Below are 24,158 nucleotides of genomic sequence, written 5' to 3' on the forward strand. Positions count from 1 at the left end.
TGCCAGTAAACCGCCTTTGCCTCTATTCCTGTCAGTAGAAACGGTCCGGCCAGGCTCAGTAGCAGAGCTACACGTGAAGTCCAGGAGCTGGACTATTTGAGGCTATTTGAGGCACGCGCCATTGGGAACATTTAGTAACAGAATAACAATTGGGAGCAGGGAATAACGACTATTAAAGTACAGGCCATTACAAAGACAAGCACTGACTGCCCTTTCTTTCTTCCTGGTTCTGCTGAAAACCTGCTTCTCTCTGCAGTGATGCTGCCTCACCTGCTAAATGTCTCCAGCATCTTCTGTTTTATTTTCCTCTTCCTGCCAGTTTGGTGTTTCTAAGTCAACCAAGATGGATTGGCAGATTAGACTCAATGGGCCAAATGGCCTAATTCTGCTCCAATGTCTTATGGTGTGAACAATAACTGCTTTCTTACAACTGGGTTAGGGACTGTTCCTGGCTTAGAGTTTAAGTATTTCAGTGCAACCGTTCAATAGTTCCCATCAGTATACAATAAAAAGTCATCCCTACCTCAGCCTGTGTCTGTTGCAGGATCTTTTGCGATTTAATGAAATAAGTATACGCTAATCTTGCTGTAGCTGGAAGAGGAAAGGTGCACTATAATTCACCATTAACATGAGTGTGAAAAATCAGAAGAAATGACTGCATATGATGTTTACATACTCAGTACGGTTGCAAACAGCAGTGTGGTGCTGATCAGTGCAGCAATCATTCCTCCGAAAAAGCACCTGTTGTTTTCACAAATATACAAAATATTATTCAAATACATGGTCAGGGCTTTACAAAACCATTAACAATTTCAAATTAAAATACAGTTCCTATTGCCTGTAAAACACTGAGGGGACCACTGTACTCATAATGACCACATGCTCCCTCTCTAAGGTCACCTGGGCATAAAAGGAAACCCAGAAGAAAGGCAGGCAGTCAGTTCAGACAGAGCTCTTGACTACCTGCGACTTGGACTCATAAATAGCCATCTGGTCCGGGCCCAGGACCAGGCTAACCAAGAGAGCCTCAGAGCGGTCGGCTTCCTCTCAATTCTGAGTAACAGTAGAGCAGGAGTGTAGGGTTGACGTGCAGCCAGAACTTGAGGAACTGTCCCTTCAGATATTCAGAGACTGCAACATCTCACACTTGATTTATACATGTATACCATCTCTTCCTGGCCACAGAAAGGACAAGTGGACAGAGGGTCGGCAAACCCACTCAAATCTGAGACATATCACAGTGAGGATAAACAATAAAACTAAAATCGAATCAGACCCTCCAGTCAATCTTAAAACAAGCAAACCTTGCGAATACAGCGATGCTGATGGAGAGGGCCAGAATTATCAGGTGGGAGAAGTAATTCCTGATGGTTATTAAATCTGAAATAGAATCAAGAAACACCTTCTAATTAGTGATACAGCATTAATGGCTTGTTTAGTAAAAATGTGGCTTACTTAACTAGTAACATAATCAACTATATATATTTACAATGTTGGATCCAACTGTTTAATTCTTAGATTAGACTGCTTAATTGTTATTTTCTTTGAAATTTAACAATTTATTATCTGCTTGTGTTTTATGCAAGTTCCATATGAACTTAGTGGTTATGCAAAGTATGATTCTGGAAAGCTCTGGAATGTTCTTTGTTCTATAATATTTGAGTGAGTGCTTTCCCATTGGTTAATTCGGTACTGCAGTATTTGAATAAGTCCTTTCTCATTGGTTAACTATTACCTAAAATTGTGAATGGAATTTTCCTTCTCTCTGTAGTAGAAAAGTAGCTGCTCCACGCTGAGCACTACCTTAGTCTCTTTGTCTCTAACCCCTCTGCTACTAGCTTCTGCTCCCTTTCTTTTGTTCTATCAACACTTAATACAATGATCATGAAGCAATGAGATTTGTGCCTCTTCCCTGATCTCTGAAAGAACCTTGCATTGAAACATCAAACCCAACATCTATTAGGAATTTGCTGGAATGTGTTGCTCAACATCAATAAGATAAAGGATTAATTGTGAACTTCATGAAGGGGAAGCCAAAGGATCACACACCAGTCCAAATGAAGGGGTCATCAGTGGAAAGGGTGAGCAGTTCCAAGTTCCTGGCTGTCAACACTTCTGAGGATCTATCCTGCACCTGACATATTGATGCAATTAGAAAGAAGGTATGACAACGGCTATATTTCATTAGGTGTTTGAGGAGAATTAGTATATCACTAAAGACACTTGCAAGTTTCTACAGATGTACTGTGGAGAGAATTCTAATTAGTTTCATCTTTGTCTGAAATGGGAGGGAGAATGATGGTATTAAATGCTGAGCTATAGTTGATTAACAGCATCCTGACATTGGTGTTTTTGTTGTCCAGGTGGTCTAAAGCCGTGTGGGGAGAGCCACTGAGATTGCGTCTGCCGTTGACCTATTGTGGCTACAGGCAAATTGCAATGGGCCCAGGTCCTTGCTGAGGCAGTTCAGTCTAGTCATGACCAACCTCTCAAAGCATTTTATCACTGTGGATATGAGCGCTACTGGGTGTAGTCATTAAGGCAGCCCACATTATTCTTCTTAGGCACTGGTATAATTGTTGCCTTTTTGAAGCAAGATGAAACTTCTGCCTGTAGTAGTGTGAGGTTGAAAATATCCTTGAATACTCCCGCCAGTTGGTTGGCACAATTTTTCAGAGCCTTACCAGGTACTCCATCAGGACCTTCCGCCTTGCGAGGGTTCACCCTCTTTAAAGACAGCCTAACATCGGCCTCTGAGACAGAGATCACAGAGATCACATAAATACCAGTGTGTATTTACAATATAAACAACATTATAAAAAGTGGCTTAAAGTGTTTACAGTGCAGTGACAGGGGTAACAGATAGAGGGGGTTAGGAATGGGCCAACTAGAACATTTGAATTAGTAAAACAAAATGCAACAAAATGAATGATGATAATCAAAAAGATGATTATTCCTCACTGGATCTCACTACCAAACAGCCTGTCCAGGAACGGTTCACACATCACTTACAGCTCATCTCACCTGGGCTATTTGGCGCATTATTGACGTAGCACTTTGCAGGTTGGATCTGGGAATGAGAAGGAAGATCCAAGAATCTTTGTGATCTGTCTATCAATAGATCTTCAGTGGAGAAAACTTTAGCATTAATGAAGGGTTGAGTTTCTTCTAATAACCAAGACTTATCAGTCATGGACAAATCCACACTGCTTTGTCCTGTAATTACAAAGCATGTTCTAGCATTATAACCATCTTTATCTGTTAGATATTTAAACATTTACACTCTCTTTTCTCACAATAGTACATTCTACTGGTAGGAAAGGAAAATGATTCAAGCACTGGCAATCTCAGCAAAAAATAGAAAAGTCTAAATGAATGTCGTATCTATTTGTACGGGAAACAGTCAGCTAAGTATTTTCAGCGCAGTCAACATCTTTGGATGCAAAATGTTTAAAATCAGAGGATCACTATGTTGGTCAAGTCTATATTGGCACTTCGTGTGCCAATTCAGTCATCCCATTTCCTTGTATGCCTGCAGGTAATCACCCCTCAAGTATCCATTCATAACTCTTTTCAATGTCCAGTTTGCTTTTTTGTACCGACCTCACAGTCACCACGTTGCAGATTCAAACTAATCACGTTAACCTTCTTCTCATTGATCTTTTCATCTTTCATATACTGAAGTACAAGTTAATTTTGTTCCGACTTCAGCTCTGAAATCATTGGATGTGCTACCTTCCTGCTGTCACCTTCACTAGCTCGTGGCACTGGGAGTAATCCACAGATTACCATCTCAGAAGTCCTGCTCTTCGGCCTGCTTCCCAACTCCATAAATTTAATGTGCAGGACCTCCACCCCTCTCCTGCCTATGTCATTGTCTTACATATAGATCAGATCATTACACAATGCATTGAGGCTGTACAAGGTAAAACAAGAGCAAGATGCTGCCACAGAGAATGGGAAGCGCAGATAAATAATGAGCTGCAGGGTAATTTGGCTGTTTAACTTAATCTCCGAGCACCGGATCATTAGAAGATGCTGGATTTTGTGCAGCAGGAAAGGGAGTTCAAAAGAAGCAAGCAGGAGCAGTCAGGACATTCTGCATGCCACAGGACATTGGGTTGTGCAGAATCAGCCACTTGGCTAGGACCAATAAAAATAAGTTAGATTTAAGCAGCAATCAATCTGGAATCAGAAGTTTGAGAGTAGGGTATTTCACTCAGGTCCACTGCCTGAGCAGAAAAAGGCAGCAGTGAGTTGTGGCAGCATAGTAGATCATAAGACCTTAAGATACAGGAGCAGACTTAGGCCATTTAGCCTATGATGTTTGCTCCACTATTTTGTCCTGGTTGATCCAAATTTCCTCTCAGCCCCAATCTCCTGCCTTCTCCCTTTTGTTATTGTAACTGAAAAAGTCATTAAGGTAAGGATGAAATACAAAACTAAGCTAGCCAAACAAAGAGGATACCAAAAGATTTTTCAGGTACATAAAGTGTAAAAGACAAGCAAGAGTGGATATCGGACCGCTGGAAAATGATGGTGGAGGTGTAGTAATGGAGGACAAGGAAATTATGGACAAACTGAATAAGTATTTTGCATCAGTCTTCACCACAGAAGTCTCACAGGGTTCTGAAAGAGATGGCTGAAGAAATCATGGAAACAATAATAATTATCTTTCAAGAATCACTAAATTCTGGAACGGTTCCGGAAGAATGGAAAATTGCAAATGTCACTCCACTCGTCAAGAAGGGAAAGATGCAGAAGAAAATAAATGATAGGCCAGTTATTTTGACTTCACTGGTTGGGAAGATGTTGGAGTCGATTTTTGAGGATGTAGTTTCAGAATACTTGAAGACAACATGATAAAATAGGCCATAGTCAACATGATTTCCACAAGGGAAAGTCTTGCCTGATAAATCTGTTGGAATTCTTTGAAGAAATAATAAGCAGAATAGATGAAGGAGAATCGATTGATGGTATTATAGGAAAGATTCTAGCATGGAGAAAGCAGTGGCTGATTGGCAGAGTGGAAATAAAGGCAGCCTTTTCTGCTTAGCTGCTGGTAAGTAGTTATGTTCCACAGGGTCTGTATTGGGAAGGATTCTTCTTATACTATATGACAATAAGTTGGATGATGTGTTATGTACCCCTAGGGTTCATATTTTCTGTGGACTTTTACTTTAAAATGTCGGGAGAATGAGACTGACTTTTGGATGTTTGAGGTGTTATTAAGAGAGAGAGAGGGAGGCATCCAACACAGAGACCCTGTTATTGAGGGAGACAGAGAGAAACAGCTCGAAAGATTGAGGTTATGGTTTCGCTACAAGTTGTTTACCTTTCCACAAGGACACTTGCCTGCTTGTAAAGTTCTTACAGAGAGAGGAGGGCGGAGCAGGTTGATGGACAGCTGGTGTCCAACATGTGGAGATAAATACCAGGTCCGCTGTTACACAGACAGACACACAGTTACGGACACTGAACAAGCTTTGTTGTACCCACAGGCAGGTGGGGTTTTTGGAGAATTGATTCAGGGAAATCAATCAGTGGCTCTAGCAGTGTGAAAAGGTGCAACCGGTGGGGAATTATTTGTATGTCCACCCTCGCCTGGGTGATAATTCCATCACTGAAGAATGGTCGTACGTGTTATGGTCATGGTCAGTGACTACAAGAGGATTTCGGAAGACAACGGGAAGATTGACGGCATTAGCTCACCTCTTACCTCTCTCTCTCTCCAACGTTACTCAACCAACTACCTCAAACTGAACTGAGCTCTCTTCATCATCGTAAGACAACATCCATCCACCCCTAGGTTTGAAAGAGCCTAGTTTTGTTCCTATTTCCACACTTATGTACATATATATCATTGCTAACTTGTTTAACATATCTGTATGAAACTCGACAGGATTCAAAGAGTTAGAATTAGAATTTTATTTCTTACATCCATCTCACAACATGAGGGAGTAAAAATCTTTATGTTGATTCTCTGTCGCTATGTACAAGCAATAAGGAAGGGAAATGTGGGAGGATATTGCCCAAACATTAAGTTTGTATACATACCTGTACAAAAGGGAATGGGTTGCACTTGAATCCAAGGGGGACCAATATTCTTGCGGGTAGATTTAATAGAGCTGTTGGGGGAGGTTTAAACTAATATTGCAGGGGGATAGAAAGCAGTATGATAGAGCTGAGGATGAACCAGCAGGTTTAGAAATTGATGATGCGTGTAACATGAATGTAAGGAATGACAAGCCAATGATTGGGTACAAATGCAGATCGAGCAAAAAGTTAAATTGTACCACAGAGGCAAAATTCAAAAGGGTGAAGGATACAGGACTGAAATGTACATACATTTACATGTATGTAAATGCACATAGTGTTTGGAATAAGGTGGACAATGGAACTAAAGATCAGTCGGTATGACATTTTGGACATCACTGAGTCATAGCTGAAAAAAGGCTAGAGTTGGGAGCTTAATATACTTCATATTGAAAGGACAGGCAGGAAGGCATAGGCATGGTTCTGTTGGTAAGAGATGGAATTATATCTTTAGAAAGAGGTGACATAGGGTCAGAGAATGTTGAACCTTTGTGGTTGGAGCTAAGAAACTGAAAGGTGCAGAAAACCATTATGGGAATCATATATAGGCCTCCAAATAGTAGCCAAGATGTAGGGTTGGGATTACAAAGGGAGTTGGGAAAGGCATGTAATAAGGTAATGACACAAATGTACTGGGGGTCTTCAATGTGCAAGGTGATTTGGTAAATCTGGTTGGTGTCAGATAGCAAGAGAGAGAATTTGTTAAATGGCTAAAAGATAACTTTTTGGGGCAGTTTATGTATGAGTCTACTCAGGGGAAGGCTACCTTAGATTGGGTGATGTGTAATTAGTAAGGAACTTAAAGTTAAAGAACCAACAGGAGGCAGTGATCATAACAAGATTGAATTCATTTGCAATTTGAGAGGTAAAAGCATAATTCACATATACCTGCATCGCAATGGAATAAAGGGAATTACAGAGGCACGAGAGAGGAGCTTGCCCCGGTGGATTGGAGGAGGACACTAGCAGGGGTGACGGCAGAGCAGAGATGGCTGAAGTTTCTGCGACTAGTTCACAAGGCACAGGATAGATATGTCGATAGAGGAAGAAGTTCTCAGATGGCAGGGGTTGGCAACCATAGCTGACAGAGGAAGTTAAGGACTGTATCAAAGCCAAGGAAAGGGCATATAAGGTAGCAAAAGTGAAAGGGAAGTTGGATGATAGGGAAGCTTTTAAAATCCAACAAAAGGGAACTAATAAAGCTACAAGGGAAAAGATGAAATATGAGGGCAGACTAGCTAATAATTTAAAGCAGGTTACCAAAAGTTGTTTCAGTAATATAGAGTAAAAGGGTGGTGACAGTTGATATTGGACCATTGGAAAATGATGCTGGTGAAGTAGTAATGGGGGACAAAGAAATGGCAGATGAACTTAATGAATACATTGCTTGGGTCTTCACTATGGAAGACACTAGTGGCGTGCCAGAGGTCAGGGAGCCATTGCTATTACAAAGGAAAAAGTGCCCGGCAAACTCAAAGATCTTAAGGCGGATAAGTCACCTGGGCCAGATGGACGACATCCCAGAGTCCTGAGAGGGTTTGCTGAAGAGATAATGGATGTATTGGTCATGATCTTTCAAGAATCACTTGACTCTGGCATGGTCCCACACAACTGGAAGATAGCAAATTTCACTCCACTCTTTAATAAGGAAGGGAGGCAAAAGAAAGGAAATTATAGGTGAGCTAGGCTAACCTCAGTAGTTGGGAAAGCATTAGAATTTAATATTAAGGATGAGGTTACGAGGTACTTGTAGACTAATGATAAAATAAAAGTCAGTATGGTTTCTGTCAATGGAAATCTTGCCTGACAAATCTGTTAGAATTCTTTGAGGAAGTAACAAGCAGGATGGACAAAGGAGAGGCATTGAATCTCATTTACTTGGATTTCAGAAGGTGGTTGATGAGATGCCACACACTAGGCTGCTTAACAAGATAAAATCCTATGGCATTACAGAAAATGGCTGACAGGCAGGAAGCAGTGAGTGGGAATAAAAGGGGCCTTTTCTGGTTGGCTGCCAGTGACCAGTGGTGTTCCTCAGGGGTCAGTATTGGGACTGCTGCTTTTCACATTGTTTGTCAATGATTTAGATAATGGAATTGATGGCTTTATGACCAAGTCTGTGGATGATATGAAGATAGGTGGAGGGGCAGGAAGTGCTGAGGAAGCAAAGCGATTACAGCAGGACTTAGACAAATTGGAAGAATGGCAAAAAATAGTGGCAGATGGTATACAGTGTTGGGAAATTTTGATAATGCATTTTGGTAAAAGGAACAATAGTGCGAACTACTATCTAAATGGGGAAAAGGTTTAAACATCAGAGGTGCAGAGGGACTTAGAAGTCCTCATGCAAAACCCGCAGAAGGTTGAGTCTGTGGTAAAGACAACAAATGCAATGTTGACATTCATTTCAAGGGGAATAGAATATAAACACAAAGAGATAATTCTGAAGCTTTATAAGACACTAGTCAGGCTGCACTTGGAATATTGTCAACAGTATTGGGCCCCATATCTCAGAAAGGATGTGTTATCATTGGAGAGTCCGGAGGAGGTTCACGATTCTGGGAATCTGGGATTCTGGGAATGAAGGGGTTAACATATGAGGAGCATTTGGCAGCTTTGGGCTGTACTCACTAGAATTTAAAAAGATGCAGGGGATCTCATTGAAACCTACCAAATAGTTAAAAAACTAGATAGAGTGGGTGTGGAGAGGATGTTTCCCATGTTGGGGGTATCCAGAACTGGAGGGCACTACCTCAAAATAGATGGGCAACCTTTTAGAATAAAGGTAAGGAGGAATTTTTTCACCAAAAAGTGGTAAATCTGTGGAATGCGCTGCCACAGACAGTGGTGGAGGCCAAGTCCATGTGTATATTTAAAGCAAAAGTTGATTGTTTCCTGATCGGTCAGAGCGTCAAAGGATATGGCAAGAAGACAGGTCTGTGGGGTTGAGTGGGATCTGGGATCAGCCATGATGGAATGGTGGAGCAGATTTGATGGGCTGAACAGTCTAATTCTGTTCCTCTGTCTTACGATCTTATGGTATTATCTCTCTATTTCTTCTACCAAAGTGCATGACTGTATCCCAACACCATATTGCATTTGTCACCTCTTTGTCCTTTCTCTTGATCTTTCCAAGTCCTTCTGTAGCACCTCTACTTCCTCAAAACTACCTGTCCATCCACCTATCTTGATGGCGCTTGCAAACAAGGTATCTATGCCATCATCCAAATCATTGACAAACGAGGGGTGATTGATAAGTTCATGGCCTGGCAGAAGGAGTTAATTTTAGAAAATCTAGCACATTTATTTTTCAACAAAGTCCTCTCCTACATTTACAGACTTACTCCAGCGGTCGTGGAGCATACGAATCTTGGACCTCCAGAAAGTGTCCATAGCAGGGTTGATTGATAAGTTTGTGGCCTAAGGTAGAAGGAGATGAGTTACACACACAAAATGCTGGTGGAACACAGCAGGCCAGGCAGCATCTATAGGGAGAAGTACTGTCAACGTTTCAGGCCGAGACCCTTCGTCAGGACTAACTGAAAGGAAAGATAGTAAGAGATTTGAAAGTAGGAGGGGGGGGAAGGGAAAATGCAAAATGATAGGAGAAGACCAGAGGGGGTGGGGTGAAGCTGAGAGCTGGAAAGGTGATTGGCAAAAGGGATACAGAACTGGAGAAGGGAAAGGATCATGGGATGGGAGGCCTATGGAGAAAGAAAGGGGGAGGGGAGCACCAGAGGAAGATGGAGACACGGAAGGAGTGATTGTGAGAGGGACAGAGAGAGGAAAAAAAGGGGGGAAATAAATAAATAAATAAATAAATAAATAAGGGATGGGGTAAGAAGTGGAGGAAGGGCATTAACAGAAGTTAGAGAAGTCAATGTTCATGCCATCGGGTTGGAGGCTACCGTGCCGGTATATAAGGTGTTGTTCCTCCAACCTGAGTGTGGCTTCATCTTGACAGTAGAGGAGGCCATGGATAGACATATCAGAATGGGAATGGGATGTGGAATCAAAATGTGTGGCCACTGGGAGATCCTGCTTTCTCTGGTGGACCGAGCATAGGTGTTCAGCAAAATGGTCTCCCAGTCTGCGTCATACAGCTCTCTTTACATGCACATGCAGTTCAACTCTCGAGTGATTATGTAGAAAGTTTGAAGTTAATAACACATCAGGGGTGATCAATTAGTTTGTGGCCTAAGGTAGAAGGAGATGAGTTTTATATAATTTTACATTTGAGAAAGATTGCAATAATTTCCACATTTAATCAACCTTCCGAAATGATTTCCAGAAACTGGATGAGTCACTAACAGTTGTGAATACCTTCCACATCATTTACATATTTACCATTTTCTTCTCTTCACCTATCATATCCCTCTGGTGCCCCTACTCATCAGTTAATAACATATCGGGGTGATTGTTTAGTTCGTGACCTAAGGTAGAAGGAGATGAGTTATTAACTTCAAACTTTCTGCATAATCACTCAAGAAGTTGACCTGCATGTGATGTAACGAGAGCTGCATAACTCATCTCCTTCTACCTTAGACCAGGAACCTATCAATCACCCATCTGTGGACACTTTCTGGAGGTCCAAGATCCGTATGCTCCACAACCGCTGGACCAAGGGTTTAAATGTGGGATGGCACTATGTTGAAAAATAAATGTGCTAGATCTTCTCAAATTCACTCCTTCTACCTTAGGCCACAAACTTATGAGGAGCCCCTCGTATGAGGAACCTCTGGCAGCTCTTGGGCTGTATTCCTTGGAGTTCAGGAGAATGAGGTGGGGATCTCATAGAAACATTCCAAATGTTAAAAGGCCTGAACAGATTAGATATGGCAAAGTTGTTTCCCATGTTAGGGGACTCTAGGACAAGAGGGCATGACTTCAGGATTGAAGGACATCCTTTTAGAACAGAGATACAGAGAAATTACTTTAGTCAGAGGGTGGTAAATCTGTGGAATTTGTTGCCCCGAGCGGCTGTGGAGGCCAAGTCTTTTAAGGCAGAGATAGATGGGTTCTTAATTAGCCAGGGCATCAAAGGGTATGGGGAAAAGGCAGGGGAGTGGGGATGACTGGAAGAATTGGATCAGCCCATGATTGAATGGCAGAGCAGACTTGATAGGCTGAATGGCCTACTTCTGCTCCTATAGCTTTTGGTGCTGTGGTCTGAAGCATCCTGAGTGGTTGCATCATGGTCAAGTTCAATTTGAATGCAAGAAGCTGTAAAGAGTAATGGATTCTGTCCAATGTATCACAGGTGAGGAGGTTTATCAAACCTCCTCACCATCAGTAGTCTCTACAGGAAGCGCTGCCTCAAGAGACAACATCCTTCTTCAAAGATCCCCACTACCCAGGCCATGTCATTTTCTGACAACTACCATCGGGCAGAAGGTACAAAAGTCTAAAACCTCACACCACCAGGTTCAGGAACAGTTATATCCCTTCACCATTTGGTACTTGAACCAAGCTGTACAACCCTATTGATTGAAATGTGAAATGGGTTGAAATATGTCTATTTCAATGCTAGGAGTATTAGGCACAAGGAGGATGAACTTAGAGCATGGATTAGTACGTGGAACTACGATGTTGAGGCCGTTACTGAAACTTGGTTGGAGGAAGGGCAGGATTGGATGATGCAGGTCCCGGGGTTCAGGTGTTTTAAAAGGAATAGGGTGGGAGGTAAAAGTGGTGGGGGGGGGGAGTGGCATTGCTGGTCAGGGATAGTATCATAGCTATAGAAAGGGAGGACGCTGCAGAAGGAGTGTCCACAGAGTCAGTCTGGGTGGAAGTCAGAAATAGGAAGGGATCAATCACTGTGCTGGGGAGTAGTCCATAGGCCCCCAAATAGCCCTCGGGAAACCGAGGAGCAGATAAGCAGGCAAATTTTAGAATGGAGCAGGAAATACAGTGTTGTACTTATGGGTGATTTCAACTTCCCTCATATTGACTGGCACCTCCTGAGTGCAAGGGAGATAGATGGGGCTGAATTTGTCAGCTGTGTTCATGAAGGATTCCTGACACAGTATGTGGACCAGCCGATGAGAGGAGAGGCTATACTGGATAATGTACCTGGTCAGGTGACAGACCTCTTGGTGGGGGAGCATTTTGGTGAAAGTGACCACAACTCCCTTAGCTTCAGCATAGCTATGGAAAGGGATAAAATCAGATGAAATGGTAAAGTGCTTAACTGGGGAAGGGCTAACTTTGAAGGGATGAGGCAGGAACTAGCGCAATTAAATTGGAAACAGATGTTCAAAGGGGAAAGCACAGAATTAATGTGGCAGAAGTTTAGGGACCACTTGAGCTGGGTTCAGGATAGGTTTGTCCCACTGAGGCAATGAAAAAATGGTAGGAAAAGGGAACCGTGGCTGACAAAACATGTGAGGCAACTCATCAAGAGAGAAAAGGAAGCATATGTTAGATATAAGAAGCAGGAAGTAGGAAGGGCTTATGAGAAATATAGGGTTGCCAGGAAGGAGCTAAAGAAAGGACTTAGGAGACCTCGAAGGAGGCATGAGAAGGCCTTGACATGCAGGATTAAGGAGAACCCCAAGGCGTTCTATGTGTATGTGAAGAATAGGAGGATGACAAGAATGAAGGTGGAGCTGCTAAAGGATAAAGAGGGCAACATGTGTCTGGAGGCGGAGGAGGTTGGGGAGGTCCTAAATGAATACTTTGCTTCATTATTCACAAGTGAAAGGGATCTTGGTCAGGATGAGTTTGAAACAGAGCAGGCCTGCGTGCTGGACAATGTGGAGATTAGGGAAGAAGTGCTGGATCTTCTTAAAAACATTAAGATTGATAAATCCCCAGGGCCGGATATGATACACCGCAGGTTGTTGTGGGAATTGAGAGAACAGATCGCATGAGCATTAGCTATGATCTTTGAATCCTCTTTGGCTGCAGGGGAAGTGCCGGTGGACTGGAGAATGGCAAATGTAGTTCCCTTGTTTAAAAAAGGTAATAGGGAGAAACCTGGGAACTATAGACCAGTGAGTCTTACGTCAGTGGTATGCAAACTGCTGGAAAGGATTCTTAAGAATAGGATCTATGCGCATTTGGAGAAGTACAGTCTACTCATGGATAGTCAACATGGCTTTGTGAAGGGAAGATCATGCCTCACAAGCCTGATTGAGTTTTCTGAAGAGGTAACAAAAGAAATTGATGAGGGCAGGGCAGTGGATGTGGTCTACATGGACTTTAGCAAAGCAGAAAGTCATGAGGCATGGGATAAGTGGAGCCTTGGCTGTTTGGATAAAAAATTGGCTAAAAGGAAGAAAGCAGAGGGTAGTCGTGGAAGGAAAATATTCTGCCTGGAGGTCAGTGACTAGTGGAGTGCCGCAGGGATCTGTCCTGGGACCCCTGCTATTTGTGATTTTTATAAATGACCTGGATGTAGAGGTGGAAGGATGGGTGAGTAAGTCTGCAGATGACACGAAGATTGGAGGAGTTGTGGATGGAGCTATAGGTGGTCAAATGTTACAAGAGGATATAGACAGGCTGCAGAGTTGGGCAGAAAAAATGGCAGATGGGGTTCAATCCAGACAAGTGTGAGGTGATGCATTTTGGAAGGACAAACCAGAAGACTGAGTACAGGATTAATGGTCAGTTACTCAAGAGTGTGGATGAACAAAGGGAACTTGTTCATACATCCCTCAAGGTCGCTGCACAGGTTGATAGGGTAGTTAAGAAGGCTTATGGGATGCTAGGCTTCATTAACAGGGGGATTGAGTTCAAGAGTAGAGAGGTCATGTTGCAACTCTACAAATCTCTGGTGAGACTGCACTTAGGGTATTGTGTTCAATTCTGGTCACCTCATTATAGGAAGGATGTGGAAGCTATGGAGAGGGTGCAGAGGAGATTTACCAGGATATTGCCTGGATTGGAGAACAAGTCAGATGAAGCAAGGTTAGCAGATCTGGGACTTTTCTCTTTGGAGCGTAGAAGAATGAGAGGGGACTTGATAGATGTCTACAAGATTATGAGAGACATAGATAGGGTGGATAGTCAGTACCTGTTTCCCAGGGTACCAACAGCAAACACCAGAGGGCATAGGTGCAAAATTAAGGGAGGGAAGTTTAGGGGAGACATCAGGGGTAAGTTTTTTTTTAAATATAAACACAGAGGGTTGTGAATGCCTGTAATGACTTGCCAGGGATGGTGATGGAGGCTAAATCATTAGGGGTATTTTAGAGCCTCTTCGACAGGCATGTGGATGAAAGAAAAATGGAGGGTTATGGGGTAGGGTGGGTTTAGTACTTTTTTTTAGAGATTATATGGGTCAGCACAACATGGAGGGCTGAAGGGCCTGTACTGTGCTGTAGTGTTCTATGGTTCTAACCCTAGTCACTACTATGACCACTTTGGACTATCATGGGCTTGTTTTAATAGAACATAAAACATAGAATAGTACAGCACATTACAGGCCCTTTGGCCCACAATGTTGTGCTGACCCTCAAAGCCTGCTTCCCATATAACCCCCCACCTTAAATTCCTCCATATACCTGTCTAGTAGTCTCTTAAACTTCACTAGTGTATCTGCCTCCACCACTGACTCAGGCAGTGTATTCCACACATCAACCACTCTCTGAGTGAAAAACCTTCCTCTAATATCCCCCTTGAACTTCCCTCCCCTTACCTTAAAGCCATGTCCACTTGTACTGAGCAGTGGTGCCCTGGGGAAGAGGCGCTGGCTATTCACTCTATCTATTCCTCTTAATATCTTGTACACCTCTATCATGTCTCCTCTCATCCTCCTTCTCTCCAAAGAGTAAAGCCCTATCTCCCTTAATCTCTGATCATAATCCATACTCTCTAAACCAGGCAGCATCCTGGTAAATCTCCTCTGTACCCTTTCCAATGCTTCCATATCCTTCCTATACTGAGGCGACCAGAACTGGACACAGTACTCCAAGTGTGGCCTAACTGGAGTTTTATAGAGCTGCATCATTACATCACATCTCTTAAACTCTATCCCTCGACTTATGAAAGCTACCACCCCATAAGCTTTCTTAACTACCCTATCTACCAGTGAGGCAACTTTCAGGGATCTGTGGACATGTACCCCCAGATCCCTCTGCTCCTCCACACTACCAAGTATCCTGCCATTTACTTTATACTCTGCCTTGGAATTTGTCCTTCCAAAGTGTACCACCTCACATTTCTCCGGGTTAAACTCCATCTGAGCCCACTTCTGCATCCTATCAATGTCTCTCTGCAATCTTTGACAATCCTCTACACTATCTACAACACCACCAACCTTTGTGCCATCTGCAAACTTGCCAACCCACACTTCTACCCCCACATCCAGGTCATTAATAAAAATCACAAAAAGTAGAGGTCCCAGATCAGATCCTTGTGGGACACCACTAGTCACAACCCTCCAATCTGAATGTACTCCCTCCACCACGACCCTCTACCTTCTGCAGGCAAGCCAATTCTGAATCCACCTGGCCAAATTTCCCTGGATCCCATGCCTTCTGACTTTCTGAATAAGCCTACCGTGTGGAATCTTGTCAAATGCCTTACTAAAATCCATGTAGATCACATCCACTGCACTATCCTCATCTATATGTCTGGTCACCTCCTCAAAGAACTCTATCACGCTTGTTAGGCATGATCTGACCTTCACAAAGCCATGCTGACTGTCCCTGATCAGACCATGATTCTCTAAATGCCCATAGATCCTATCTCTAAGAATCTTTTCCAACAGCTTTCTCAGCACAGACGTAAGGCTCACTGGTCTATAATTACCTGGACTACCCCTACTACCTTTTTGAACAAGGGGACAACATTCGCCTCCCTCCAATCCTCCGGTACCATTCCCATGGACAACAAGGACATAAAGATCCTAGCCAGAGGTTCAGCAATCTCTTCCCTCGCCTCATGGAGCAGTCTGGGGAATATTCCATCAGGCCCCGGGAACTTATCCATCCTAATGTATTTTAACAACTCCAACACCTCCTCTCCCTTAATATCAACATGCTCCAGAACATCAACCTCACTCATATTGTCCTCACTGTCATCAAGTTCCCTCTCATTGGTGAATAACGAAGAGAAGTATTCATTGAGGACCTTGCTCACTTCCACAGCCTCCAGGCACATCTTCCCACTTTTATCTCTAATCGGTCCTACCTTCACTCCTGTCATCCTTTTGTTCTTCACATGATTGAAGAATGCCTTGGGGTTTTCCTTTACCCTACTCGCCAAGGCCTTCTCATTCCCCCTTCTTGCTCTTCTCAGCCCCTTCTTAAGCTCCTTTCTTGCTACCCTATATTCCTCAACAGACCCATCTGATCCTTGCTTCCTAAACCTCATGTATGCTGTCTTCTTCCACCTGACTAGATTGTCCATTTCACTTGTCACCCATGGTTCCTTCACCCTACCATTCTTTATCTTCCTCAGTGGGACAAATTTATCCCTGACATCCTGCAAGACATTCTTAAACATCGACCACATGTCCATAGTACATTTCCCTGCAAAAACATCATCCCAATTCACACTCACAAGTTCTAGCCTTATAGCCTCATAATTTGCCCTTCCCCAATTAAAAATTTTCCTATCCTCTCTGATTCTATCCTTTTCCATGATAATGCTAAAGGTCAGGGAGCAGTGATCACTGTCCCCCAGATGCTCACCCACTGACAGATCTGTGACCTGACCCAGTTTGTTACCTAATTTTGTTCTGATCGTTTTTATTTGAATAAAAATTATATTGTTTTTATGTTTTTCTTGTGAGTGCTGCTTAGCAGATGCTCCGTGTCTAAGATGACGCTGCGAGTAATTTTTTCATTTCACCTGTGCACACATGAACCTGTATTGATGACAATAACCTTGACTTTGAAATGGTGAAATTCCATACCCTGCTTATGGCTGTAGCTGGTGTCACAATCACTTCCCTCATCAATCCATGAGGATTCTGCAAGGGGACAATTGGCTCCACTGAAGAGTTGGCTGTTCAGCCACGAACCTGAGGAATCCATGTTAAAGAAGCTTGCAAAGGATCGACGAGCCTTTCTCCTCCGTCGGAAGACTCTGCAGGATTGCAAAATCAGTTGCTTCAGCATATGACTGGAGATGGAATTACATGCTAGATATCAGTTCCAATGCCCTGAGCCACTTCTACTGATGGATAAACACAGACCTCAAATGTCCAAATGCAACTACATCACTGACAATCCTACCCTCTAAACAAGAATTGATGAAAATTGAAGACCCCAAGGGTCCTTGGCTTTGAGGAAATTTCCCTTACTGGGAGAGCAGGAGACTCAGAACTGTGGCATACTTTCAAAAGTATGACATCAGAGCAGAAATGGCTGAAACTTCTGGAAGCAATTTGGAAGGCACAGGATACATATATCCCAAAGAGAATTCTTTAGAAGTATTCCCAAGGCAAGATGACAACTGTGGCTAACAAGAGAAGCCAAAGCCAACATGAAAGCCAAAGAGGGTATATAATAGAGCAAAAATTAGTCAGAAGTTAGAGGATTTGAAAACTTTTAAATACCAAGAGAAGGCATTAAGTTAAAGATGGAATATGAAAGCTAGCTAGCCATAATATTAGATCATAAGACCATAACACACAAGAACAGAATTAGGCCATTTGGCCCATCGAGTCTGCTTCACCATTTAATCATGGCTGAATCATCTTTCCCCCTTCTCAGCCCCACTCCCCAGCCTTCTCCCCATAACCTGTGATGCTGTGTCCAGTCAAGAACCTATCAAGTTCTGCCTTAATTACACCCCAAACCTGGCCTCCACAGCTGCCTCTGGTAATAAATTCCACAAGTTCACCATCATCTGACTGAAGAAATTTCTCCATATTCCCATTTTAAATGGAGGCCCCATTATCTTGAGGCTGTGCGCTCGTCCTTGACTCCCCCACGATGAGAAATTTGTTTTCCATATCTACTCTGTCTAGGCCTTTCAATGTTCAAAAGGTTTCAATGAGATCCCCCCTCATCCTTCTGAACTCCAGTGAGTACAGACCCAGAGCTACCAAACATACCTTCTACGACAACCCTTTCATTGCTGGAATCATCCTTGTGAACCGACTTTGGATCTGCTTCAATGCCAGCACATCTTTTCTTAGATGAAGAGCTCAAAACTGTTCACAATGCTCAAGGTGAGGCCTCACCAGTGCCTTGAAAATGCTCAGCCTCACATCCCTGCTCTTGTATTCTAGACCTCTTGAGATGAAAGCTAACATTGCATTTGCCTTCCTCACCACCAACTCAACCTGCAAGTTAACCTTTAGGGTGTTCTGTACAAGGATTCCCAAGTCCCTCTGTATCTCAGATTTTAGATTTTTTCCCCATTTAGAAAATAGTCTGCATATTTATTTCTACTACCAAAGTGCATGACCATGCATTTTAAAGCATTGCATTTCATTTGCCACTTTCTTGCCCATTCTTCTGATCTATCCAAGTCCTTCTGCAGCCTACCTGTTTCCTCAATACTTCCTGACCCTCTACCAATCTTTACATCAGGAAACCATGCTGATTTTGTCTTATCTTGTCCTGTGTCATCAGGTAGTCCATAACACCTCATCTTTAACAATTGACTCCAACATCTTCCCAACCACTGAAGTCAGACTAACTGGTCTATAATTTCCTTTCTTTAAGAGTGGAGTGACGTTTGCAATTTTTCAGTCCTCTGGCACCTTGCCAGAATCCAATGATTTTTGAAAGATCATTGCTAATGACTTCATAATCTTTACCACTACCTCTTTCAGAACCCTGGGGTGTAGATCATCTGGTCTGGTGACTTATGTACCCCATTATCAAGGATGTATCTCACCCTAACCATAGTCTTTTTACTCTTCTCCCATCCGGCGGGCACTACAGGAGCCTCTGCTCCCACACCAGCAGGTACAGGAAGAACTTCTTCCCTGAGGCAGTGACCCTGCTGAACCTCACATCACAGCGCTAAACAGTATTGTACCCATATTATACTGTCTCAGTACTTTTATATTTGTATGCTTTAGCACTTTTTATTTGCAGTTATTTTGTAAATAACACTATTCTTTTGCACTTCTGGTTAGACATTTTCTTTTTCAATATTTTTATTAGTTTCTACATAGAAGAAGAGTACAAGAAAGTGTATATATAAGGTCAATGGCCTCTTCTGGTTAGATCCTAATTGCATTTCATTGGCTTTGTATCTGTACTCAGTACAATGACAATAAAGTTGAATCTAATCTAATCTAATCTAATTTTAGGTCTTTCAGCTTTTGGAGCACTTTCTCCCTTGGAACAGTAACTGTACTCATTTTTTCCCTTACACCCTTCAACATCTGGCTGATCATCTGTGAAGGCACTTTAAAAGGCAGGACTTCTTGTCAGAGCGGGCAGCGGAGTCCGTGGAAGCAGAGTCCTGGGCTTTGGCTAAGTGGGCTTCGGCGAAAGGGGACTTCGGTAAGCTTGTGTGATTGCTCGCTGAGGGGAAGAAGGTAAGGTCGCTAGGTGCTTTTTAGACTTATTCTATTAATTCAGTTCAGGTATGGAGGAGACAGTCAGAGCAGTGGTGTGCTCCGTATGCAGTATGTGGGAGGTCAGGGTCAACACAGTTGTCCCTGATGACCACACCTGCAAAAGGTGCGTCCAGCTGCAGCTCCTATCAGACCGAGTTAGGGAGTTGGAGCAGGAGCTGGATGAACTACGGATCATTCGGGAGGTGGAGGCAGAGATAGATAGGAGTTATCAGGAGGTAGTCACACCAAAAAACCAAGAAGTAGGCAGATGGGTGACGGTCCAGAGAGGCAGGGGGAGCAGGCAGAGAGAGCAGAGCACCCCTGCGGCCATTCCCATTAACAATAAGTATACCGTACTGGATACTGTTGATGGGGATGACCTACCAGGAATGAGTTGTAGTGGTCCTGCCTCTGGCACAGAGGTTGAACCCTCAACTAGAAAGAGGAGGAGGGAAGAGAAGAGAGCGATAGTTTTAGGGGACTCTATAGTTAGGGGGGCAGATAGGAGATTTTGTGGGGCAGATTGGGAGTCTCGGATGGTATGTTGCCTCCCTGGTGCCAGGGTCCGGGACATCTCAGATCGGGTGCAGGCTATTCTTGAGAATGAGGGCATGAACCCAGATGTAGTGGTCCATGTAGGGACCAATGATGTAGGTAAGGTGAGTGAGGGGGTCCTGCTTAGAGAGTTCAGGGAGTTAGGAGTGAAGCCGAAAGGCAGGACCTCCAGGGTGACAATCTCGGGACTGCTACCTGTGCCACGTGCGAGTGAGGCGAAGAATAGAATGATTATGCACATTAATACGAGGCTGAGAGCATGGTGCAGGAAGGAAGGGTTCAGGTTTTTGGATAATTGGTCTTTGTTCCAGGGACATTGGGATCTGTTTCGAAGGGATGGTCTACATCTGAACCGGAGGGGTACTAACATTCTTGCAGGAGTATTTGCCAGTGCTGCTCGGGGGGGTTTAAACTAGATGTGCAGGGGGCAGGGATCCAGATTCAGAGGGTTGGTCAGAAGGAGCACAGGGTTAAATGTGTACAAGGTTTGGGTGATCTTGAGAAGGTCATCAAAATTCAGGGTGCAATTTGCCCGATGGAAGTTCAAGGAGCTGGGTTAGGTACAGTAGACAGTGTTTTAAGCAAAGAGAGGAGGAATGGGCTAAGAATTCTATACTTGAATGCGCGTAGTGTCAGAAATAAGACAGATGAGCTTGAAGTTCAGATGAAAATGGGGAACTACGATATTGTTGGGATAACGGAGACATGGCTGCAAGGGGATCAGGCCTGGAAATTGAGTGTACCAGGGTATACGTGCTATCGTAGAGACAGAAATATGGGAAGAGGGGGTGGGGTGGCTCTGTTGGTGAGGAATGAGATTCAGTCCTTAGCAAGAGGTGACTTGGGAACAGGGGAAGTAGAGTCTGTGTGGATTGAGCTGAGGAACAGTAAGGGTAAAAAGACCCAAATGGGTGTTGTGTACAGGCCCCCAAACAGTAGCGTGGATATTGGGTACAAGTTGATTAGGGAGTTAACATTGGCATGTGCTAAAGGTAATGCAGTCGTTATGGGAGATTTCAACATGCAGGTGGACTGGGAGAATCAGGTAGGTGCTGGACCCCAGGATAGGGAGTTTGTGGAGTGTGTAAGGGATGTAGTTTTGGAACAGCTTGTGCTTGAGCCAACCAGGAACGAGGCTATTTTGGACTTGGTGATGTGTAATGAACAGGAATTGATAAGTGATCTTGAAGTAAAGGAGCCATTAGGAAGTAGTGATCATAACATGATGTTTTTATCTACAATTTGAGAGGGATAGGGGCAGATCAGAGGTGTCAGTGTTGCAATTAAATAAAGGAGACTACGGAGCCATGAGGGATGAGCTGGCCAAAGTTAAATGGGCGGATGCCCTGGCAGGAAAGACAGTGGATCAGCAGTGGCAGATATTCTTGGGCATAATACAAAAGATGCAAATGCAGTTCATTCCAATGAGAAGGAAGGATTCAAAGAGGGGGAAGGGGCCACAGTGGTTGACAAAGGAAGTCAGAGATTGTATAGCATTAAAGAAAAAGAAATATGACAGGGCTAAGATGAGTGGGAATACAGATGATTGGGAAAGTTTTAAGGAACAGCAGATCTTAACTAAAAAAGCAATACAGAGAGGAAAAATCAGGTATGAGCTCAGTCTAGCCAGGAATATAAAAGGGGATAGCAAAAGCTTTTTTAGCTATGTGAAGAGAAAGAAGATAGTTAAGAACAATGTTGGCCCCTTGAAGAATGAATTGGGAGAAATTGTTATGGGAAACAGGGAAATGGCAACAGAATTTAATGCATACTTTAGATCTGTCTTCACCAGGGAGGACACAAGCAATCTCCCAGATGTATGGATGGGCCAGGGTCATAAGATATCAGAGGAATTGAGACAGATTGACATTAGGAAAGAAACTGTGATGAGTAGACTGGTAGGACTGAAGGCTAATAAATCCCCGGGTCCAGATGGTCTGCATCCGAGGGTTCTAAAAGAGGTGGCTCAGGAAATTGCGGATGCATTGGTAATTATTTTCCAATGTTCCTTAGATTCAGGATCAGTTCCTGAAGATTGGAGAGTGGCTAATGTTGTCCCACTTTTCAAGAAGGGAGGGAAGGAGAAAACTGAGAACTATCGCCCTGTTAGCCTAACGTCAGTCGTGGGGAAGATGCTTGAGTCCATTATTAAGGACGAAATAGTGGCACATCTTGATGGCAGAAATAGGATTAGGCCGAGCCAGCATGGATTTACCAAGGGCAAATCATGCTTGACTAATCTGTTGGAGTTTTTTGAGGGTGTAACAAGGATGTTAGACGAAGGTAAGCCAGTGGATGTTGTGTACCTAGATTTTCAGAAGGCATTCGATAAAGTGCCACATAGGAGATTGGTGAGTAAAATCAGAGCTCATGGCATTGGGGGCAGGGTTTCAACATGGATAGAAAACTGGTTGGCAGATAGAAAGCAAAGGGTAGCAGTGAATGGGTGTTTCTCAGACTGGCTGGAGGTGACTAGTGGGGTACCACAGGGCTCTGTATTGGGACCACAGCTCTTTACGATTTATGTCAATGATTTAGATGAGGGCATTGAAAACTATATCAGCAAGTTTGCTGACGATACTAAACTGGGTGGCAGTGTGACATGCGAAGAGGACGTTAGGAGAATACAGGGAGACTTGGATAGGCTGAGTGAGTGGGCAGATACTTGGCAGATGTCATTCAATGTGAATAAATGTGAAGTTATCCACTTTGGAAGCAGGAACAAGAGGGCAGAGTATTGTCTGAACGGTGTCGAGTTAGGTAAGGGAGAAATGCAAAGAGACCTAGGAGTCCTAGTTCACCAGTCAATGAAGATGAATGAGCAAGTGCAACAGGCAGTGAAGAGGGCAAATGGAATGTTGGCCTTTGTTACAAGGGGAATTGAATACAAGAGCAAGGATGTCCTTTTGCATTTGTACAGGGCCCTGGTGAGCCCACACCTGGAATATTGTGTACAGTTTTGGTCTCCAGGTTTAAGGAAGGACATTCTGGCAATTGAGGAAGTGCAGCGTAGATTCACTAGGTTGATTCCAGGGATGGCAGGGCTGTCTTACGCAGAGAGATTGGAGAGATTGGGCTTGTACACGCTGGAATTGAGGAGATTGAGAGGGGATCTGATTGAAACGTTTAAGATAATTAAAGGATTTGATAGGATTGAGGCAGGAAATATGTTCCAGATGTTGGGAGAGTCCAGTACCATGGATTGAGAATAAGAGGTCAGTTATTTAAAACAGAGTTGAGGAAGAGCTTCTTCTCCCAGAGAGTTGTGGAGGTGTGGAATGCACTGCCTCGGAAGACGGTGGAGGCCAATTCTCTGGATGCTTTCAAGAAGGAGCTGGATAGATATCTGATGGATAGGGGAATTAAGGGATATGGGGACAAGGCAGGGACTGGGTATTGATAGTGAATGATCAGCCATGATCTCAGAATGGCGGTGCAGACTCGAGGGGCCGAATGGTCTACTTCTGCACCTATTGTCTATTGTCTATTGTCTATAAGACTGATGCAGAAAGAGGATACCAAAAGTTTCATCAGATACACGAAGTGTAAAAGAGAGACAAGAATGGATATTAGACCACTGGAAAATTATGCAGGAGAGGTAGTAATGGGGGACAAAGAAATGGCAGACAAACTGAATAAGTATTTTGCATCAGCCTTCACTGTGGATGACACTAGCAGTATGGTAGAAGATCCAGGTGTCAGGGGTCATGAAGTGTGTAAAGTTGCTATTACTGAGGAGAAGGTTCTTGGAAAACGGAAAGGTTTGAAAGTAGATGTCACCTGGACCAGATGGTGTACACCCCAGGTTTCTAAAAGATGCCTGAAGAGATTGTGGAAGCATTAGCAATGATCTTTTAAGAATCATTAGTTTCTGGAATGGTTCCAGAAGATTGGAAAATTACAAATACCACTCCACTCTTCAAGAAGGGAGAGAGAAAGAAGAAAGGAAATTATAGGCCAATTAGTTTAACCTCACTGGTTGTAAAGATGTCAGAGTCGATTGTTAAGGATGTGGTTTGGGGGTATTTGGGGG

The 24,158-nt window shown here is 43.4% G+C and overlaps 1 protein-coding gene across 3 annotated transcripts in view; it reads right to left on the reverse strand.

Moving 5' to 3' along the window:
* The window catches only part of tmem71 (transmembrane protein 71), a 74,020-nt gene that overhangs the window by 15,331 nt on the left and 34,531 nt on the right, over positions 1-24,158 (reverse strand). Inside the window, exons 5-10 of one of the 3 annotated variants that reach the window (XM_059985295.1) lie at positions 16,961-17,133; positions 3,025-3,216; positions 2,685-2,753; positions 1,305-1,380; positions 677-741; positions 524-591 (exon numbers count right to left, since the gene is read on the reverse strand). In XM_059985295.1, coding sequence (XP_059841278.1) covers positions 524-591; positions 677-741; positions 1,305-1,380; positions 2,685-2,753; positions 3,025-3,216; positions 16,961-17,133 — 643 coding nt within the window. Of the gene's footprint in view, positions 1-523; positions 592-676; positions 742-1,304; positions 1,381-2,049; positions 2,754-3,024; positions 3,217-16,960; positions 17,134-24,158 lie in introns of those variants that run through there. The other 2 variants (XM_059985298.1, XR_009514902.1) reach the window with 2 other exon arrangements.

The sequence above is a fragment of the Hypanus sabinus genome, chromosome 1, assembly GCF_030144855.1.
Source record: "Hypanus sabinus isolate sHypSab1 chromosome 1, sHypSab1.hap1, whole genome shotgun sequence".
Classification (NCBI taxonomy): Eukaryota; Metazoa; Chordata; class Chondrichthyes; order Myliobatiformes; family Dasyatidae; genus Hypanus; species Hypanus sabinus.